The sequence below is a fragment of the Austrofundulus limnaeus genome, unplaced genomic scaffold (genome assembly GCF_001266775.1).
Source record: "Austrofundulus limnaeus strain Quisiro unplaced genomic scaffold, Austrofundulus_limnaeus-1.0 Scaffold7, whole genome shotgun sequence".
NCBI classification, from domain to species: domain Eukaryota; kingdom Metazoa; phylum Chordata; class Actinopteri; order Cyprinodontiformes; family Rivulidae; genus Austrofundulus; species Austrofundulus limnaeus.
The window spans coordinates 1937837-1939030 of NW_013952409.1; the positions used below are offsets into that span (position 1 = coordinate 1937837).

The window sequence follows — 1194 nt, forward strand, 5'->3', positions numbered from 1 at the left end:
TATATATACATAATGGTAACATAGTTGATTGTGGTTTTGAATTAAAATATGTGCTTGGAAAACACACAACATCCCACTTTAAAGTAGAAAAAAGTTATTATAATTCTACACAGAACATTATAAGAATAAGTTGGAGAGTTACCATAAAGAGGACTACAGATATAGATTCACCATGAGGCCCAAAAACCTGGTTTACAACCAGGTTTAACGCGTGTTCACAGCTTTTTTTATGACCACAAAATCCTCTGAGGCAATTCCTCCACCGTCTCCACAACTGCTGTAATTTGTGCTGAGAGCAGAGATAATCTGTTTAGGAGAAGATTAGGTCCATTACAGCACGGTGTGCAAACATAAGAACCTCTTTCTGTCATCCTGAGAGGCTCCAAACTTCCCTACAAACATCGTTAACTCTGGAATCCCAATGAAGGAGGTAAAGAAACCRAGCATGAGAGAGAAAAGATGAGTGAACAACCAAACAGAGAGGGAGGAGAAGGAATGAGGGGAAAGAGGACGGCACAGTTAACTCTTCCCCCCCTCTAAAACTATTACATCGCCTACGCTCTGTTTGTGGCCAAGTTACCATGGAAATGAAAAATTACAGGACGTTGTTATAGTGTGTGGAAAGCAAAAAGGGGAATCTGTCTGACTCGCTGTTTTTTCCTGCTTCTTCTTCTCTTAACGGAATCTGGGAGGGTTGAAGTCACTGTAAAGCCTTTTGTCTTTGTTGTGTTTATTCAGAGGGGTGAGACGGCGCTCCACATGGCAGCGAGGGCCGGACAGTCCGGCGTGGTCCGGTATCTGGTTCAGAACGGGGCRCGAGTCGACGCCAAGGCCAAGGTAAGCTGTCATCATCAGCCACCATGTTTTCACAGAGGAGAGTCAGGGCAGGACCATTCTGCTTACACCACAGGTTTTTTTGTTCTTTGTTGTTTTTTTTGTTGTTGTTGTTAAAGAGCTCACCAAGAGAATTCCTACTTTGATTTTTATAAACTAGATTTTACACACATTTTTTTCCATGTGCATGAAACAGTCTGTTTAAACTCCTGCCTCTTTGATTTGATTTGATTTGATTTGATTTATTTAACAGGAAAAAATTATTAAAAATCAAGCCTGACTCAGCATAATTGCTGTTTTACAGCAGGTTCCTGTTCTGCAGCACATAAAACACTCAGAATTACAGCATCACAATCACAT

General features: G+C 40.9%; 1 protein-coding gene across 1 annotated transcript in view; it reads left to right on the top strand.

The window, feature by feature from the left end:
• The window catches only part of ank3b (ankyrin 3b), a gene marked incomplete in the record, with an annotated part of 112918 nt that overhangs the window by 49981 nt on the left and 61743 nt on the right, over positions 1 to 1194 (top strand). The window contains 1 exon segment of the mRNA XM_014032731.1: positions 739 to 837. Coding sequence (XP_013888185.1) covers positions 739 to 837 — 99 coding nt within the window.